Genomic DNA, 18,859 nt, shown 5'->3' on the forward strand with positions numbered 1-18,859 from the left:
CATGCAACAGTTAATAATCATCAGCCTACTTGATGGCTTATTGTATACCCAAAAAAGAAGAAAGCAAAAATTAAACTAGTTTTAGATAACCAACTATTCACGAATTCTGGTCACACTATAATTTTTTTTTCAAACTTTTGATTTTTTTTTTTATATCCTGTCCCTATCAACAGATAAAGTTATGATTATCACTGATAAGTTACTATTATCATGTTCAAATCACGACTATCTGATATTCAAGTTAAGATTATCATATCAAATAAATTTCAAGGAGTTACAATTATTTTCCTTAAATTTTCGATTGCTATTATTTTGGTAACAAGGCCATATGATATTTAAAAACACATACACGCAACAAAACCGTACAGATCAACCTGGTGGCTGAGTAATTCTTGAGAACAATTTGTTTACACAGAGAAATTAGCAGAAAACAATTTTAACTATTTCTACCTCCGCCATGTTTGGATCATGGTAATTGCAGTTACTACGATCAGTTTAACACCAGTGCATTGGCCACTCTGACAGCCAAAAATCCTTAATTATTGTTTATTATGATCTTATGCAAACATGGACACCAAGATGCAAATTTTATTCTGCTTGGCCAATTTTAAAAAATCTTTTTTTCGGGTGAAATTAATGAACCCAACATCTTCTACAAACATCCTCATTTAATGTTGATTGGGAGGCAAGCATGGTAGCATTGGTAATATTTGAAGCACCATGTTCCCATTGAAACACAATGGGAAATTCAGTTTCCATAGTCTTCACTGAATATAACTGACCTATTTAGACCAAACTTTGTACCAGTCATAAATATCAAATGGCCTCTATAAAAGTCCATGATTTTAATGAAAATTGTGACTTAGTCTGATTGGCCCATTTTTCAAAATCAAATTATGTGACACAATGCTTTAAAATATGAGGGAATTGACGATAAGAAGACACTCCACAAATGATCAAGTAATGTTGATCAAGTGGCAGCATTGGTGGTACACTATTCCTATTAAAACCCAAAGACAAATCATATTGTCATCTCTGGTTCATAAACAGTTACAAGACGAGCCCTCATACTTGACAAATAACATATCATTATATGGACAAAAAATCTATAGGTAATAAATATTAAGAAAAAAATGTAAACCATGAATTTATTTACAACCACAGAGCTTTTACATTGCACATATTCTGTAATTAAGACTGAGTTTATGTATTGATTTTTGATGGATTATGTCCTTCAAATTTCTATCACTGGTCAGCTGTCAGCTGTCTTTCACTTAAGACCACTTTCTCTCCAGGTTTGAAAGCAGGCATTCCAAGGTAAGGACATGATGAGCACCTAAAGGCATCACCAAGGTAACACTGAAAATACATAAATTCATAAACAATCAGACAAAAATATGAGAAATTAAGAAGAATATTAATCAAAGAGCTGAAAGCTCTGAGGAAAAATGACGCCATTGTCTCTAATATTAGGATATTTTTTATGCAAGTCTTGATTTTCACATAATTTACCTACTAAATCTTAAGAGTCTTTTCAGTTCATGGTAGGTAGGCTGACTGACAATAAAATAGAAAAGAATTGTTTTCAATGTGTATGGCTTTTTTATTTGTTTGTCAAGATATATATATATGTCATATGTGTGAAGTGAATATAAAAAAGACGATGTGGTATGATTGCCAATGAGACAACTCTCCACAAGAGACCAAATGACACATAAGTTAACAACTTAAGGTCACAGTACAGACTTCAACAATGAGCAAAACCGATACCGATTAGTTAGCTTTAAAAGGCCCCGAAATGACAAATGTAAAACAATTTAAACGAGAAAACTAACGGCCAAATTTATGTACAAAAAAATGAACGAAAAACAAATATGTAACACATCAACAAACGACAACCACTGAATTACAGGCTCCTGACTTTGGGACAGGCACATACATACAGAATGTGGCGGGGTTAAACATGTAAGCGGGATCCCAACACTCCCCTTACCTGGGACAGTGGTGTAACATGACTATTTATATCCTGGTTGTTTCTTTTGTATAAAGAAATAGCTCAAAACTACTTGAACGATCTACAACATTCAAAGTAATATGTGAATTTGTTTCTTGCAATTTCATTATTCTTAGTCAATGGTACATTAACAGACTATCCCCTTCTTTGTAGAATTATTTAACAAAATGATGATGAAGAGCCTTCAGTAAGCAAGCTCTTATACCCCACATAGTCCTTATTTTAGAGATAAGTCACAAGTGACTAAGTGACATTGTTATTTCTGTTACTTAAAGGATGATAAAATTCTGTAGATTTAGGAAATAGTATTGTTATACTAGATTGACAATTACAAATATAGTGACACGATTTATACAACCAAATTTCGTTGTTGATCTTTATATAAATATAATTAAAACTGAAATCTTTAAATGACAACATAAATTATTGCAGAATTATCTTTTTTTCAAATGATTTAATGTTTGTGAGTCATTTATTTCAAATAATTAACCCGTACTAAAATAAGGAGATGTGGTTACATGATTGCCAATGAGATAACAGTCTGATAACTATCCACCAGAGTCTAAATAATGTGGCTGTTGGCAGTTATAAGTCACTTTACATCATTATAGTCTCATTTTTTTTATAAGGACCTAGCTAGACCTTTTTCTAAGGCAAGGTGTATTATATAATCTGAAAGCAATAAAATCCAGTGCTCTCCCCAGGATTTTTTTATAGCGCTGTGGTATAAGCGCCTGATTTAAGATTGATTCAACTTAAGTTTTATAAAATTGAGAATGGAAATGGGGAATATGTCAAAGAGACAACAACCCGACCAAAGAGCAGACAACAGCTGAAGGCCACCAATAGATCTTCAATGCAGCGAGAAAATCCCGCACCCGGAGGTGGTCCTCAGCTGGCCCTTAAATAAAATTGTGTATAAGTTCATTGAAAATGGACGTCACACAAAACTCCAAAACATATAAATGAACTAAAATTAAAAAACATACAAGACTAACAAAGGCCAGAGGCTCCTGACTTGGGACAGGCGCAATAATGCGGCGGGGTTAAACATGTTTTGTGAGATCTCAACCCTCCCCCTATACCTCTAGCCAATGTAGAATAAAGAAACACATAACAAGTCATGTTTGTAACTTGATGTTACATTTATTTATAACTACCATGTTAGTTTTATTATATTGAATAAACAAAGACCTAGATTTGTTTATACATGTGCCATGTGCATTAACAGAAAGGCAAATAAGTGACATTTCAATTATTAATTAAACTTTAAAAATTGAAATGCCTAGATAACTTAAATAATTTGATTTTATTACCACCCGTCCCCATAATGTAGCAAAGTAGGTATATATTTTTACTCACTTTCAGTTGTTTGATTTATAAACTAGTTATATATCCTTTACAGCTTTATAATTTTCTTACACATATTTAAGAGGGTTTACAATGACAAAATTGGAATTTCTTCATTGATTTTAATTTCCATTTATCAAATTACAATTTTGCAATTAAAATTGGTATATCCTTTAATATCAAAGGAGGAAATGGAATGACTCTTTCCATAAGTACTGAAATGTTGTTAAAGGCATGTTTAAAATAGGCTAACATATTTGATAATATTCCAAGATGAATGTGATAGAAATCCTTTCGTAAGATTTTTTTTTTTTTGTTATTAAAGGTGGATTATCAATAAATAAATGTTTGCCAATTGAAACATTACAACCACCTTTAAAAGTTGTGTTTGGTTATTTTATCAATATGTGAATTATTGCCACCAGAAATAATTTACAAGATTTGACAACACTTCTTTTAGCATTTTTGCCCAATGAAATTGTCTCCCTTCACAACTTCATGTTTACACATTTTGCTGTATCTCTAGGAATCATTAAATGCCATTCCTTATCCAAGTCATCCACAGTTAACATTGATTTTGAATTAATATTTAATTAATAGTTTTTGAAAAGTGGATGGCAAATCTCAATATTTTTTATTTATTTTCAAGAAATTTTCGATCCGATTTTGAAAATAGCGATGCAAGTAAAAGTAATCGTAAAATACGGGCTTGTAATGAGCACCTGGACAACGGGAATGCTTTTCTCAAAACAATACAGGTTCAATAGTTTAGTTGTTAACTCGAAAAAGTAATGAAATAATCGTAATGTTTAAAAAATGGACGAGACCACGATGTCAGAGAAAGGGTAAAATTTTCCTTAAATACTTTTGGTATGATTCATTGAGCACTGCCTACTCCTTTCATAAAGTTTCTGCATCTTATAATTCTTTTTAAATTGAAGAAATCCAGAAAGAAAAACAGTCTTTAGACAGAAAAATTTCTGCAATTATCGCCATTTTATTCTTTAATAGAACTGGCCCCTGCGATATTTGACCTATATTATGTCTGCAGCAGTAACTTTGTAAACAAATACATACGCACCGTTTGATTTAACCGTATTACTAATTTTCGATTCTTAAAAACTTCTTAAATCTTGATAAAGACCATTATCTTTCCTATGATTTCAAGATGATTCCGATTATTATTGTTTGAATAATTTCAAAGTTCAGCTGACAAGAAAGGTAAACATTCTTTCAAGAACTATTTTCTAGTGATAGCGATTTGTTATCATTGGTATGTAAAAAGTCCAAAACCATAACAATACGGATCTATTTATATTCTGATTTTTTTATGGATTGTAAAGTCGTGCACATAAAAGCGAAAGCTCATATAAATATGAAAAATATACCAAAGGGATAGCTCAAAATACCATTTAATAACAATAAACATATGGACAGGTTAAGAATGAAATTCTGTACAGGACATATGTATGTAAAATACGGAACCGAGTGCGGAAGGCGGCTTTGGAGCGACCGGAAGCGATAAAATGAAATCTGGTCAATGGTATAGTAAAATTGACGCTTTGACAGCGTCATTTTCCAAAAACCTGTGATATAGCACTGATCATGAATCTAACTCGTAAACAGGTGACAAGATGTTCTTTTTGTATCTTCTATTAGTCTTCTGATCGAGATTTAAAAGGCTGAGAGTTCAGATCTCTTACAGCAAATTTAAACCATCACATGTTTATGTGCCTGCTTCAAAGCAGAAGCTCCTCTTAAGGTGTCTTATGTTATATCTTTAAGTTTGTTTGTTATATGGACTCTTTGGTGTTTGTATATATTTAGAGTATCTGCTAAATTTATTTACAACTTTCTGAACTCTTAGACAGTTTAGAGCGTGATATTTTATATAGACACTTGTCTTTATGGCTTTGTGTCATTTGGTGGTTGTTTCATTAATGTTTATCCATCATAAAATTGAGAATGGAAATGGGGAATATGTCAAAGAGACAACAACCCGACCAAAGAGCAGAAAACAGCCCAAGGCCACCAATGGGTCTTCAAAACAGCTAGAAAATCGTGCACCCAGAGGCGGGCTTCAGATGGCCCCTAAATAAAAATGTGTACTAGTTCAGTGAAAATGGACGTCATACTAAACTCCAAAACATATAAATGAACTAAAATTAAAAAAAAACATACAAGAGTAACAAAGGCCAGAGGCTCCTGACTTGGGACAGGCACAAAAATGTGGCGGGGTTAAACATGTTTTGTGAGATCTCAACCCTCCCCCTATATCTCTAGCCAATGTAGAATAAACAAACACACAGCAATACGCACAGTAATACTCAGTTTAAAAGAAGACTCCATTTACAAATAATAATTAGTTAAGAAACAATCATTCCGTAATAACAACAAATAAAGAAAAAGATTCTAAACATCATATTATAAACACTAAATATTGCAAGTGCCGTTAATTTTCTAACATATTATACATTCAAATGTACCATTTATGTTTTAAAAATGATCAGTCCTGAAGATTAGGTTATTAAGATACATGCAATTACTAGTTAAATCAAAATATGTTAAGTATACTCACGCTACCACATGAAGACGTAGCAGCTTTAGGCTTCTCATTTTCCAGTTCTTCAGCGAGACCACAAGTACAGTTTTTACAGGCCTTCTTCTTCTTAGGACCAGTTCCAATTTCAGCTGAAATTAATTCATGATAGCTACAAATTCACAATATATATGGAAGAATTTAACAATCAAAGGTGTCAACCAAAATTCTCTTTTCATTCATACTAATCAGGAGAAAACAAATAACATTTTACAGAAAAATTCAGGGTATTGAAGGATGGATCATGGTGATCATGGTTAATAAATTTACAACTAAATGCATAAATTAATTTACCTTCTACGTAATTTATTTGAAAAACAGACATTTATAAATATAGAAAGTACATGTAGTACTTTCTTTAACTCATACATTCTGATCCCTCCACTAATATTATTTATTTCAGTACCTCGTAGTGTTGAAGGATCAGGTTTCTTTAAGTCGTCAGCATCGAGTAATGCATCATCATCAACCAGTTCATCATCCAATATGTCGTCTGCTGATAACTTCCATACTTTGGCTACATTATCGTCTACCTTTGTTGGTTCTATTAATACAAAAACAAACAACATTATTTCAAAAGTATCAAAGATGAGTGATGAGTTACTATCACACTATATTGGGAAAAAGAATAATTAATTGAGTTATCTTTCTTGGAAGTAAATTCTAGTATTTAGAGATGATAAAAAATTAAGATTAAAAAGACGAACACCAACAAAATCACTGCTGTACATGAGAATTTCACTGTTAATGACTTCATAAAGATTTTATCCAGTCAATGATTAAATCAAAAGTTCAGTCAAACTTTAAATTTACACAGTCAAAAAACAAAGCAAGGCAGACTTATAATAAAATTAATCTTATTTTCAAGAGGGTAAGCACAATTAGGACAAACACTATTCTCCCTTGAGGCCCTCTTAGTAAACCTTTTACTTAGAAACAGACAAAGCCGCCAAAACTTGACATTGACCAATGAACCTTGTAAATAAAGTCAAGGTCATTATGATACCTGCCAGACAGACATGAACAACTTGCTATCATTCCATACACCAAATCAGGAACATATATATTGACGGGACTTGACACTAACTGATTGTAGTCGATTTTATTGTCGTGCCATAGTTAATAAAGATACGATACAGAAACGGACATGTGTTAAAAACGGACTCGCTATTATCCTAATAGTTTCTGATATTATCAATAAAATGTCATTCAAACTAGTTTTATAGTGATGCTAGTGTATCAAACTTGTATTCTGTCACTTCAAATTTGTTAAAATCGCAAGCATTTCATCACAGAATTGTGCAGAATGCAAACAAGGTAATAAAAAAATGGCGGCCATTGCCGCGATGATTTACAATTCCCAAACTATTATAAAACACTTCACATCAAATAAATCAAACTTATTTTGGTAATTTTATATGACAAAATATATCTACTAAATGAAAAAAACTTGTATTTATTTACAATTAGAGTTATGTCGGTTATTTGTTGAGTAGTTCTGATAGTTTTTCAGTCAGACGCTACCAAAATCAGTAAGTCTCGGGAAGTCTCGGGGAGTCCGAGATTTTATCAATTTTATACTGAAAAGCGTATCAGATTCATTTCCCGTTAGATATACTGTTCCCAGACCAAATATAGTTGGCCTATTGATTATAGTATCAGAGAAACATATTATTTGACCAATGAACCATGAAAATGAGGTCAAGGTCAGATAATACATACCAGATGGTAATTTACACCTTGTTATCATTCCATACACCAAATATAGTTGACCTGTTGCTTAAAGTATCTTAGAAACAGAAATAACTTGTATTAAATTGAAATTTAAAAATCAGATTCTGGCTTTCGGAAGGGAGTTTCAAGAAAGGACTAGTGTCTCTTCCTGTCAATACTAAAGGAAACATTCACCCACCTGTTTTCTTTGCAAATGAGAGTTTGAGTTGAGTTGATGCTCCAACTTCATAATCTGGCTTTTTACACTTGCACTGAAGAATTGTTCTGTTAGAATCATCACTCTTGGTTGGCTGATAAAAAAAACAAAAGTTATAATCATGTTCTTTCATGACAAAGGCAACATTTAAAAAAGGAATTGAATTAATAATCATAATTTTGATTCAAAGTTTGTTTATTTATGTGTGTTAAGGCTACTTTCTAAACATTCCTATATTTCACGACAGTCAGATGTAACCATGGAGAAACGCACACTGTTAAACTACAGCCTTAATTAAGAGAGTAATAAACACTTTTACACACTGAAATGGTGGAGAAATTAAAATGCCAAACAATGACCTTCGTCAAGGGAGTAACAACATTAACAACATTTCATATCGGAGTAGATGTATTGCACCTTTACCATTTTATATGACCACATCTTCAACAGTCAATATCTTTACTAGATTAAATAAATATTATTCATGATATTTGTAAAAATCCCTATCTGGTTTTTATCAACAAATGTAATGTAGTTTTTAAAGTTTTAGAGACATATGGACCATATTAGATAAAATCCTAAATATTTCTTTTGGTTTTTTATTTTCAGTCCTATTTGAGGCATATTTCTTCTTTGAATTTTTTATGTAAACTGAACTTTTCAATCAGGTTTGTGGTAGCTCTTATGGCTATACAGCGCCAAGAGAGCATATAACCCCAATCTAAGATGATGCATAAGATTTTTCAGATTCCCTCAGATAAAGTTTGAATTTCTTCTTTGACTGCCTTTTGATATTAACTTTCAGCAATGCCTCATTGCTTTGTCTTAACTTGAATGGGTTTTATCCTTAGTTCTTCTGCCTCAAAGAGAGGATAAAAATTGCACTTGTGAAGAACCAAATTATTATATCCATGTACATGTACATGTAGCTCTATCAAGTAAAATACTGTCGACAGTTGATTTTGACAGGTGCTTGATAAATTCCTATGTGAACATGATCTTGTTGCATCAATCTTTGCTCAGCATTGCCCTCTTCTACAAATTGCATGATGGAGTCTCTAACAATCATTGTTTTACAGTAAAGCATTACTTTTGAAAGACATGCACCAAAAATAGCTTAAAGATAATTGATAAGATTTAAGTTCCAATTTAGAAAGGACTAGAAAACTTTTTAAGGCAATAAAGTATTATAAATTTGATAGATTCATGCCATTTATCAAATGCAAATTTCTAATAATGATAAACAGTAAAGAAAAAAAGTTAAGATACCTGCTCCACTTGAACAAATCCAGATAATTTTAACAAAGACACCATTTTCTCAGCCTCTGGTGTTCCTCCATTGGACCCATTATCCACAGCCTGCTGTATAACAAGAGTACCTCCAGGTCTAAGTAGGCGACATACTTCACCCAGCTGATCTATACTGTGCTTTGTACTGTAGGGAGGAACAATACCAGACACAATCACATCAAATGCTGAATTTGAATATGACGCTATAATAAACGAAGAAAATAAATGCAGATACTTCACTGTGTGGAGAAAAAATACGGGACACAATCACATCAAATGCTGAATTTGAATCTGATGCTATAATAAAGACAAAAAATACGTGCAGATACAATTGTAAAATTGCATTTATTTACAAATATATGACATTTAAGATACTGTTGAATATTTTTTCCTTACTACTCTTAATGTGAAGGTCCTGGTGCAGGTCATTCCAGTAGTTTTATTTCGAATAATATTTAAATCTAGATAAAATGTCAATAATTGAATTCTAACTACAAGCAACTATTAACTTTTACTTGGAATAAATATATTCCACTTTCTTAAAAAAAAATATAATATATACATGCACTAGGTCATACAGCATATTAATTGTCCCTGACAAAAGCCAGGAATAACAAATTTGTTGGCTGTCTTTTCTTCATTTGTTTTGTACCTGGATTCTCATCATTTTGGTATTTGTCATTAAACTAATTAGGGTCCTGACAAATTGTCTGTGGTGCCCTACAGTAATCACTAAGAATATCTATCCCTCTGTCTATCTGTCAATCTTCACTTCTAGGTTGTACAATAAGTCTTGATTGCCCTAACTGATATCAATAACTTTTGTCCTTTGTGCAATGCGTTGCGAGGGACATAGAAATTCTTGGCTTCCATACGTTTATCCCTCTGTCCATCTATGCATGTGTCCAGTCAACTTTTTTCAAAGAGTTATGCCCCTTGGAAATATTAATTATATATAAAATTGCATTGTAAGCACTGTCACACCTACATTTCTTGTAGAATTATAATGACATGTATATCAAAGGTTTATATCTGCAATGTCTTGGGTGAGTTCGAAAATCAGCGCTGATGGCAAGCACCTTCACATTTACATTTCGAGGTAAGACAAACCTGATAGACAGACATGTATACTATATATCTTTCATACACCAAATATAGCTGACCTTATGCTTATAGTACTTGAAATACAGACTTGACAATGAAAACTTAACCTTGATCACTGATCCGTGTAATGAGGTCAAGTGAATCCCGTCTAATGGACAATAGATCTTGCAAGGATCATATGTACCATATATAGTTATCCTATTACACATAATAAGTGAAAAATTCACATGACAAAAATCTTTTTTTAAGCAGATACTAAACCATGAAAATGAGTTCAAGAATAATGGGCATATGACAGACTGTACAAGGTATGAAGCATCCAGGTCTTCTACCCCCTAATATATAAAGATTTATACAAATAGTGTATGCAACCAGATTTAGACATCCCCGTCTTGCATTCTCAAGAAAGAAAGTTTTTGTTAATAGTACTCAGATTTAATAAAGAAACTCTCTATTTATACAGAACCCATACTGAATTAGTTCCTGGTGTCCAAATTTATGAAAATCGATAACATGTGAACAAGTATTGTTTTGTTTACACAAGTATTTATCACACAAAAATGAGCAAGCAGACCCTTGCTGACATGTCTGTTTTCAAGTTTTCAAACAAGTTTTTAAAAATAGGATGCTAATTACCCAAAACAAGCTGTTTTCCTAACAATAAATCTTTCAGTCTAAAAACACAGTACTGCCTGATCATAATGCCTAACTATAGTAAAATAAATCAAAGTTTTATCTTTGTTTAAACTTACTGATTTGAAGTCTGTCTAGATTTTCCACTTTAACAGATCCTGCATCAGTAACCTTATCTGACAAATTCTTTACAGTTTCTTGTATATGTTCAGCTTCTAGATTCCCAGACCATAGTAACAGCACATCATTTTTTTGAGAAACACAGTCTAAAGCCATGATCTGCAAGTATTTAATTTTATGTGTAACTATAATAAATCTATGTATATTTCATTCTCACATATTTGTTGCAGTGGTGATCAAGGGGGTCTGATAATGATACTAACTTTCAGCATGACACAAGAGTAAAAGTATGATTACATGTACATGCAATCATCAGGGGCGTAGCTCCATATACGCTAACACGCCATGGCGTGCACTTCATCTGAACATCAAAAATTTGGAGAAATGAAAAAAAAAATGAGATACATTATTGATACTGTATTAAACTAGTCTACTGCTACTGCATGGTCATTAAAAAAGTATTGGTATCAACTTGTAGATTCATTACATTTCGAAACGTATTGTTTATTGTGTTCACTTAACGTTTCCAGCAGTGGATTGTTTTCATCTATTTTGGCATACTATATGTTAGTTATTTCATCCTCTCTTTTTTTTGGCCTTACATGATAAAATAAGAATGCAAAAACGGAAGTTTCTATTGTGCAGGCTTGTTTCTGTTATTCACGCGATTGGAAAATCCAGGTTTGTATTTTCAAGAGGTCTCCTTACAAAGATTTTGTAAGGATTGGCCACATATATGTAGGACTCTAAAGTGCGATGGTCACGCTAAAGTGCGATGGTCTACGCTAAAGTATGATGGTGTCTCACGCCAAAGTGCTATGGTTTGTTTGCTAAAGTACGATGGTATATCACGCTAAAGTTCGATGGACCAATAGGGTAAGGTTTGAGGACTAAAAACGTTAAAGTACATGGATGTTAAAAAATAGTCTTTTTTCAAAAGCTAGTATGCTCAGGTATAACATATGAGACAGGCTTTATAATATACCGGTAGGCTTAAGTGATTGTTTCTAAATTTAGAAGATCGTTTACGTAATAATTGCTTAAAAGGAAATTTATAAATACTATATTTCCTGTAAAATGATTTTTAACAATTCAGGTGTATCAAATATTTGGACAAACACAGTCTATCACTAATGTGAAAACCTCCCTTTACAGTCGTCATGGTTAATTATAAATACAAAATTGGTTCATTGTCGGAATAAGTTACATTTATTTGTATAAACTTTAATTTAAATTGAGAGAAAGGCGATGTTCGCCGAGCTTTCTCCTGTTTCGTAGCGAGTACAAATACATGTTTTATTTTCCTAGAATGTACAAACTAATGTTTTAGCCAACAATGTATAATTTACGCTTGAAAACATGTAGCTTTATTTTACTTTCGTTACTTTTCAATAAAATCGACAATATTAGTTCATTTGTATGATTTTAGCTTAAAGCAACTATGTGCACAGGATTTATTTGTTTTGCACAGTTTGATTTGGAAGAAAGGCCGACATAGTTAGTTGCACTATAACTAACACAATTCTATATCAATATTCTTGTATTAATATTCTTGTAATTGTTATTAAACATGTTAAATACATCAAATAACATAATTAGAAACCTAATCTTGATTTATATCCAATTCTTAGAAATTTACCTGTGACGTTACTTTTTGTGGAGTTGATCCATTCCTGTTACAGACACACACTTCGTAATTCTATTAAGCTGTTTTTGTGTACTGTCCAAAATTATTTTAGTTATTCGTTGTTATTCTGTGGTTAGCATGTCGAAATGTACTATTATATCATTTATTATGTATTTCTCTGTCTTTGGTGTTTTTGCATTTATTTGTACTCTGTTCCCGTCATGTAATGTTGTCATTTTAGCGGTATATTCAACATTGCCATAAAGCGCGGAGGTTTGGCTAGCCACAAAACCAGGTTCAACCCACCATTTTTTCTTAAAATGTCCTGTACCAAGTCAGGAATATGGCAGTTGTTATCTAATAGTTCGTTTCTATGAATGTTGCATTGTTGTTGGTTTTTGTTGCACTTCTGTGCTCTGTTATTTCGTTTGTTTTCCTCTTATAGTTGATGTGTTTCCCTCGGTTTTAGTTTGTAACACGGATTTGTTTTCTCTCAATCGATTTATGACTTTTGAACAGCGGTATACTACTGTTGTCTTTATTTAACAGGGACCGCAAAGTAAACTGCAACGTAAACAATGATTTAAATTTATCCATTCGCTCCATGTGAGCAGTAACTTATAGTAGTGGTATCATATGTGAGCAGTAACTTATAGTAGCAGTATCATATGTAAGCAGTAACTTACAGATTAACTTGATTAGTTGGTTTTGTTTTTAACCAGCTTCAAAAGATAGGAATACTAGTTTTCTGTCCTCCGTCTGTAGTCCATTTATGTTGCAAGTGATCTAAGATCAGAAATTTTTGAAATTCTACACCAATGTAAGAATTGGTAGTTAAAACCTTTGTGTTTATTAACTTTCGGGACAAAAAAAAGGGGTTATCTTTTATATGAAAGATCAAAATTAGTTTTAACTACTAATATTTGTTCAATTTAGATGTATAATTATGTGACAGTGGGAATTAAGACTTTTTTTTGAGAAACTAGTAACAGTGTTCTTCCCGAAACCTTTTAGCATCATGCCTCATGGTAATATTGATTTTCTTATAGACTGTGTTATGGATGTGATGCTATTATTTGTAGAAAAAAGATGCTATTCCAAAACTCCCTGTTTACCAGGATGCTCTTGGAAGTATGAGCGGAAAACACTGCTTGTAACCGTCAATGCCGTCTGTCTGAAAAATTGCTTTTTTGTCTGAATAGGTCTTCTATTTAAGTCTGAAATGCCACTTATATGCACCATTTTGTGTCTGGTGAAAAAAATAAAATTTTATGACAGAATGAATGTATTCATTCCTCTTATCTAATACATGTGCCTATATTACCTTATCATGTGTACATTCACATGTATTTGCTTATTCATTTTAAAAAATCATTGACTATTGGTCACAATTGGACCGTTAACTTAATTAAGTTAAATTTAGATTTCAAAGTTGAAATTTATGTTGCACTTATTTCAAAACGTGGGAATAGATTTCTTTTTTCATCAAACTACAATTTATAATCAAAGGAAGCTAAGTTTTCAGTGCAGCTAACCTGCCCTCCCACCCATAACTATTTATATGGAGAATGTATATATATTTTTTCACTTATTTGTATACTGACTGTTTCTGTTTTGATTTAGTAGATATTTCAACATGGCAGCGGCCTGTGCAGATGTTATATGCGATTGACTTTTTCTTTATATTTTTTGTTTAATTTAATAAAGTTAGCTGCACAATTGGCGAGCTGATCCCATAATGATATGATGTTTTTGTTTTATGTATCAGCCTAAGCATTAATGTGGTTTAAGGATTAAATACTTATGTTTGGTTGAGGAACGAATGTGAAAATAACAATAACTATAACAATATAGAATGTTATTCGAAATGAAATTTTTGCAGTTTTTTTTTTTCCAGTTATTTAAGTCATGACTTTTAAATGTGTCACTTAATACCAGAAATAATTTGAATTTTACAATGCCATAATGCATAACAGAATTGGTTTTGTGATTCTGGCTTTGAGAAGAGGCTGTATAATTTTAATGCCTATTAAAGTGGTGTATTTTATAATAGCAATAATGTAAATTATGAAAAGTAAGTTACTGTAAACTCATACAGTCATTTTAACACTCGCAAATTGAACTTCTCATGCATGTTTTTGGTTTAGCGGGTCGGTCTTTTCACTGCCGAAAACCACTGATCACCACTGAACACCACAATACACGGCCAAACACCAAAAAAGTTAATTAAAACCATGAAAACTATGAAAAAACAATAATGTGTGTCAATAATTGCAGAAAACTGTTAAATTTGTTGATTTTTTATAGCAATTTCAAAAAATAATTGAACAGAGAATACACATGCACAGCGTTTTTGAAAGTCTTATTTGTTATGTTATTGTTTCAGTAAATCAACTACATATCAAGGATTTGTATTGTATACTATACAAATCCTTGTACAAATATATTGACGATCATGGCATGTAAATTTTTTTAGAAAGATTCCCATTTGAACCTCCCTCTGTTGACAGAATAAGCATAGACATACATGAAGAGGGTTCAAGAGCAAGTCTTGACAATTTTCTAAAATGTCAACAAAAAGTAATATCAATATGTGAACTATAAAATTTAGCACCCAAAATTTCTGTAAAGGGGGGAGCAACAAGTAAAAATCAATAAATACTGTCACACTATTGAATAGGAAAACATGCTATTTGGTTTTGATGTAAGACATATTATAAATATAAATTGAATAAACTCATCTTCCAAAATGTTTGATGTATTAAGATGTTTTGCTTTAATCATATTAATTTTGAAATATACCTACTTGACCCACAAAAACTGGTATTGTTATAACATAGTGTATGTAATTTACAGGGAATAGGTGTTTTTTGTTCTTTCTTATAATTAAAATAAAAACCAATTATCAGGTTGTATTTGCATATTTTGTATGATAGAAACAAGTGTTTTCTTTGTTTCATTAACAAACCGGAAGATGACTTGATAATTAAGCATGATAAGTACAGGTAAAACTTATCAACGTTGGTTCATTCATTGTGACTTCAGTAATATGTCCAGGTCAAAGTTTTTAAGGCCGGGTCAACGTATTGGATGTCACACAGCTGTGTTATGCAATTCTATTTAGAGCTGAGCAGAGTGATACAGATAGTGGGACGACCGATAAAGTTTTCTTATCCTATCTTATCTTCTATAAATAAGTACCAACTCTAAATAACGCTTACTGTATTTTAATGTCCCATGGACCTTATCACTTTTTTGGAACCTACGACACTTGACCCAAGAATAAGCAACACTTGAAACTATTATTAATGTATACAAGATTTCCTTTGTGGTGTAAGACATTTTTTCTTGTAACATCAAAATTTAAAGGGAACGGCAGTGATGTCTTGTTATGGTAGACAAAAAGCAATAAGGTCTATACACCTTGTTGCTATTTGGAAATCTGTCCCACTTGACACGAGAATCTGTCCCGCTTGAACTTTTGACGTCATACACAATCACTTTTCCATTGTGGTGTCAGATATTTTCTAGTATGACGTCATAATTTTACGGGAACTTTTGTGATGTCCAGTAATGGCGGACAAATAGCGATAAGGTGTATTACAAATCACATTCTAGAATTTTCTTCAGGAGCTTTGACCAAGTTGTATAATACAAACCGTTGATGTCATTTAAACTGAACAACAACAGTATAACTTACTTAATTGTCATTTATAGAAAATTCAGGGGGTTAATAATCAAGAATTTAAAAACTCATTATACCACTTTGTCCAAAGGGTAATGAAAAACACTTATAATTCTGAACAAATCACCTACTTTCAGTTTGATACTTTCTACTTAATGACCTTCGCCTTGAACAGGGAGTCCGGAAACATAATTGCAATCTATTTATATTTGAAAAGGGAAACACGTTTTTAAATCATTTTGATAGAAATATTAATTCCTTATTTATTTTCTTTGAATTATATAATTATTTCATTTGAAGTTTAATTGTAAACTAGACTGGTTTCCTGTCATATATCTGTTTGGCTCTAAAACCGGTATATTGTAAGGGGAAAACCAGCCTAAATTGTAAAATAATTGACCAATCAAAGACACTCTTTCTTATTGCAACACCTTTTTTTTTAGGATGATTTTGATTGGTCAAAATTGAAAGTGCGGGTAGATTGAATGTTGAAGGGAAAATCAAAATAGGAATGGAGGATCCTAAAAATATGGATAGTAGTTGGGAATTTAACGCACCTCAGTTTGTTGATTTCTCAACTGCATGTGACGATGAAGACGTAGACCGTTGGTTTGGTAAACAAATAAGCACACAAACACAATGCACCTGTCCGAATAGTGACTTTTTACAGAAATGATGTGCCATAAAACATTCATGACATTCTTTATGTGTAAAGTGTATAAGCAGAAAGTTACAAGAATTAATCTTCCCACAGGCCATATTTTGACAAGATCAGATATAAGAAATATTCTGTCAAACCTCACTAGCTCAGCTACTCATTTCACAAAAATCTTATGACTTCTATGTCATTTGGTCTCCAGAAGAGATACACCTTATCACCATTTGGAAATCTGTGCCAGTTGACCCCAAAATCTGTCCCGCTTGAACTATTGACGTCATACAACAATCAATTCTTCATTGTGGCGTCAAAATTTTACAGGAACCTTTTTGATATCCAGTAATGGCGGACAAATAGCGATAAGGTGTATTGTCTCATTGACAATCATACTAAATCTTCCTATTTTTATATAATGAGAAAAAATACTCGTTAGTCTGTTGGTCATGAACTTTTCAGTATAACTTGTGATCAATTTTTATCCTTTGACGTACAGCAGGGTTTGAAATTAGCAGGGGCCTAGTCCAAGTTATTATGATGCCTTGAAAGGCTATTTTAATTTTTTTCTGTGAGGAAGGCGTCACAGAAAAATTAAAATAGCCTTTCAAGACGTCACAATTATTTGGACCAGCAGAGGCCCACTCGTCAATGCCAATGGCCTCTTAAAATTTGGTGTGGGCAGGGACTTTCTATACTAACGGGACTTGTCTCTATTGATTTTAATTAATAACTAAGCCTCCTGTGTAAAGCTATCACCCAACAATACACTTAGTTTCGTACATTGTTGTATCTCTGATATACGAAGCTAGTAGTTATTTGCGTATTTCAAAGTACATTGTAATTTATTAATTGTTAATACAAATGACTTGAAATGTATAAAATCTGATTAATAGCCATTTACCATGACAAAAAATATAAGATTTTAAAAGAATGTTAAATTATTAAACTGAGACATATCCTTTTGAAGAACACTGCAGTCATTTAAAGGGGGTTACATATCGAACAAGATGGCGGCCACTCGAAATCTACTAACAAAATACCTCAAAATTCAAAGATCTATATTTAAAAAACTATCCGTGAAATCTTTTCAAAAACAGCATTTTGCAATGACAAAATGTATAAAACTTCATAAAAATGTTACTTCATTTAACTTGAACATATAGTTATGAAGAACACTTTGTGAATGTGAAATGATTTGCTATGAAGTCACGTGACATCAGCGACGGCACAGTTCTGTCTGCAAAATTGTATAGACATTGTCATAAGTGACCAGTCCCGTTAGTGTAGAAAGTCCCCTGGTGTGGGTTACTAGAATTTCTGTTTTTCTTGTATAGAACTATATATACTGGCTACCAAAATTTAAGCTGTTGGCTACCATGCCAAATTTTTTACTTCAATCCCTGTCCATGATTTAATGCATTTTTGAAAAAAAGGAAATTATTTGCTTTCCTACTGACCCTAATTTTTTTCAACATGTTATGTGAAACACTTGTAATTTTGGCACATTCATAAATTCGTTATAGTAAATTATTTTTATTTCAGATGTTGATCATGAAAATGAGAAAGAAGATGAAGACATTTGTAATGGAGTGGATGTCATTGAGGATGCTGAAAAAGAGATTGAAAAACTTGAGGGTACACCGAAGCAAGAGTCTAGACGTCTAACTAGATCCATGTGTCACACTCCTGTAAATGAGAAAGGCCTACCTGAGGCCTCAGGTAATATTAGATATAAGTTTGCTGTGAGAAGTGAGAAACTTTCAGTATGTTCATCAATGACGTTTATTACTATGTTAAGCCCAAAATAAAGTATGTTTCCCATAATCCCACTCTACCATGTCAGGTATGGGTA

General features: G+C 32.3%; 3 protein-coding genes and 1 long non-coding RNA gene across 7 annotated transcripts in view; 3 read left to right on the forward strand and 1 right to left on the reverse strand.

Moving 5' to 3' along the window:
- Positions 1-2,916, forward strand: part of LOC127701030 (probable E3 ubiquitin-protein ligase MID2) — a 37,357-nt gene extending 34,441 nt beyond the window's left edge. Inside the window, exon 9 of the transcript XR_007981801.1 lies at positions 2,864-2,916. The gene's annotated coding sequence lies outside the window, so the exon portion shown is untranslated. The remainder of the gene's footprint in view (positions 1-2,863) is intronic.
- LOC127701037 (uncharacterized) overlaps positions 1-18,859 on the forward strand; it is a 115,627-nt gene that overhangs the window by 29,021 nt on the left and 67,747 nt on the right. The gene's annotated exons all lie outside the window — the stretch shown is intronic.
- Positions 1,135-16,507, reverse strand: LOC127701034 (anamorsin homolog). Of its 3 annotated transcripts, none has more exons than XM_052204809.1 (7): positions 16,484-16,507; positions 11,040-11,199; positions 9,163-9,386; positions 7,876-7,987; positions 6,370-6,507; positions 5,943-6,055; positions 1,135-1,359 (listed from the first exon to the last, which is right to left on the reverse strand). In XM_052204809.1, the coding sequence occupies exons 2-7, from the start codon at positions 11,194-11,196 to the stop codon at positions 1,246-1,248; spliced, it is 858 nt and encodes a 285-aa protein (XP_052060769.1). In that variant the 5' UTR covers positions 11,197-11,199; positions 16,484-16,507; the 3' UTR covers positions 1,135-1,245. The 3 variants fall into 3 exon arrangements, with proteins under 3 accessions (XP_052060769.1, XP_052060770.1, XP_052060772.1); XM_052204810.1 differs by having other exon boundaries at positions 16,368-16,488; XM_052204812.1 differs by lacking the exon at positions 16,484-16,507 and adding an exon at positions 16,430-16,453.
- Positions 16,822-18,859, forward strand: part of LOC127701026 (targeting protein for Xklp2 homolog) — a 40,974-nt gene continuing 38,936 nt past the window's right edge. For both annotated transcript variants that reach the window (XM_052204791.1, XM_052204794.1), the window contains exons 1-2: positions 16,822-16,966; positions 18,550-18,726. In XM_052204791.1, the coding sequence (XP_052060751.1) occupies positions 16,864-16,966; positions 18,550-18,726 (280 nt within the window). In that variant the 5' untranslated portion in view covers positions 16,822-16,863. The remainder of the gene's footprint in view (positions 16,967-18,549; positions 18,727-18,859) is intronic.

Source organism: Mytilus californianus, unplaced genomic scaffold, assembly GCF_021869535.1.
Source record: "Mytilus californianus isolate M0D057914Y unplaced genomic scaffold, xbMytCali1.0.p SCAF_5, whole genome shotgun sequence".
Lineage (NCBI taxonomy): Eukaryota > Metazoa > Mollusca > Bivalvia > Mytilida > Mytilidae > Mytilus > Mytilus californianus.